The sequence below is a fragment of the Entamoeba histolytica genome, genomic scaffold, assembly GCF_000208925.1.
Source record: "Entamoeba histolytica HM-1:IMSS scf_1104750517585 genomic scaffold, whole genome shotgun sequence".
NCBI lineage: Eukaryota > Evosea > Mastigamoebida > Endamoebidae > Entamoeba > Entamoeba histolytica.
In genome coordinates, this window is record NW_001915650.1 from 1 (window position 1) to 1,273 (window position 1,273).

At 20.7% G+C, this 1,273-nt stretch overlaps 1 protein-coding gene across 1 annotated transcript in view; it reads right to left on the reverse strand.

Moving 5' to 3' along the window:
- Positions 1 to 1,067: 1,067 nt before the first annotated feature.
- The window catches only part of EHI_084260 (peroxiredoxin, putative), a gene marked incomplete at both ends in the record, with an annotated part of 753 nt that continues 547 nt past the window's right edge, over positions 1,068 to 1,273 (reverse strand). The window contains one exon of the mRNA XM_001914450.1: positions 1,068 to 1,273. This exon is cut by the window's right edge and continues 547 nt beyond it. Within this exon, the coding sequence (XP_001914485.1) occupies positions 1,068 to 1,273 (206 nt within the window).

The window sequence follows — 1,273 nt, forward strand, 5'->3', positions numbered from 1 at the left end:
TATTCAATGATTAGATAAATGAAATAATTCATATTTGAAATGATTCAAATGATTGAATATTGTAAAATATTAATTTATTCATAACTACACTTCATTCATTTAAACTTATTAACTATTCATTGTAATGATTTGATTCATTATTATCAAAAAATAAGATGAAAAACAAATTAATCAAATTAACATAAAGAATAAAACATAAATTACAATTAACAGAAAATGGAATGATGAAATTTAAATAATAAATGATGGGTTATTCAATGTCTAATTATTAACATATCTCTAAACCATAACATCTACTTCACTCATCAATACTTCATTAATAGGAAAACATGAATATTGTTGTATTTAAATGATGATAAATGAATATTGTAAATCAGCAAAGAATATATCATCACAAATACATATAGAATTAATGAAAGTATAGATAAAATACAGAATAAAACAACACATTGATATTTACCAAATCAAAAGAAATGATTTGAATGGTATTATGTCAATGAATGAAATGAAGAAAGAATAAGAAATAAAAGAAGAAGATGAGATTAAACAAATAATTAAAAGAACTATTACAATGTCAAACACTAATAAATGGTGAAATTTCAATATGAAAATAATGAAATTCAATGACTAATTTCAATGAGAATAAAAAGATATGAAAGTGGAATTAGAAATATAATTAATTTCAATATATCATAATATTACAAATGTATTGAATTTTCATTATTTATTCATTCATCAATGTTTTGTTGAATTATTTTATTCAATATTGAAAATATTTATTTAAAAGAAGAGTGAACAAACATATTGAAAGAAAATGAATTAAGAATTGAATAAATTATCAATTTCTTTTCTAATTGTTATTTCTTCTTGTTCATTTCTATTTATTTATAATTCATTGTGTTTAAATTATGTTATATACAAATATATCATTTTATTTAAATTCATCTGTTGTGTAGTATTTCTTATTCTTCTTTTCTTTATTAAAATCATTATATTTATTCTTTTATTTATTATCATTTTCTTCTTATAAACCATAAAATAATTTGTATTAAATTATCTTATTTGTTTTAATGTGCTGTTAAATATTTCTTAATTCCATCTGGTGTTGGTTCAATGGTGTCTTTGCCTGGTTTCCAATTGAGTGGACAAACTGCTCCATGTTCATCACTGAATTGAATTGCTTTAACTATTCTGATTGTTTCTTCCGTTGATCTTTCAATTCCATCATCATTCATTTGAATGTATCTTACTTTTCCTTTATCATCAATGATGA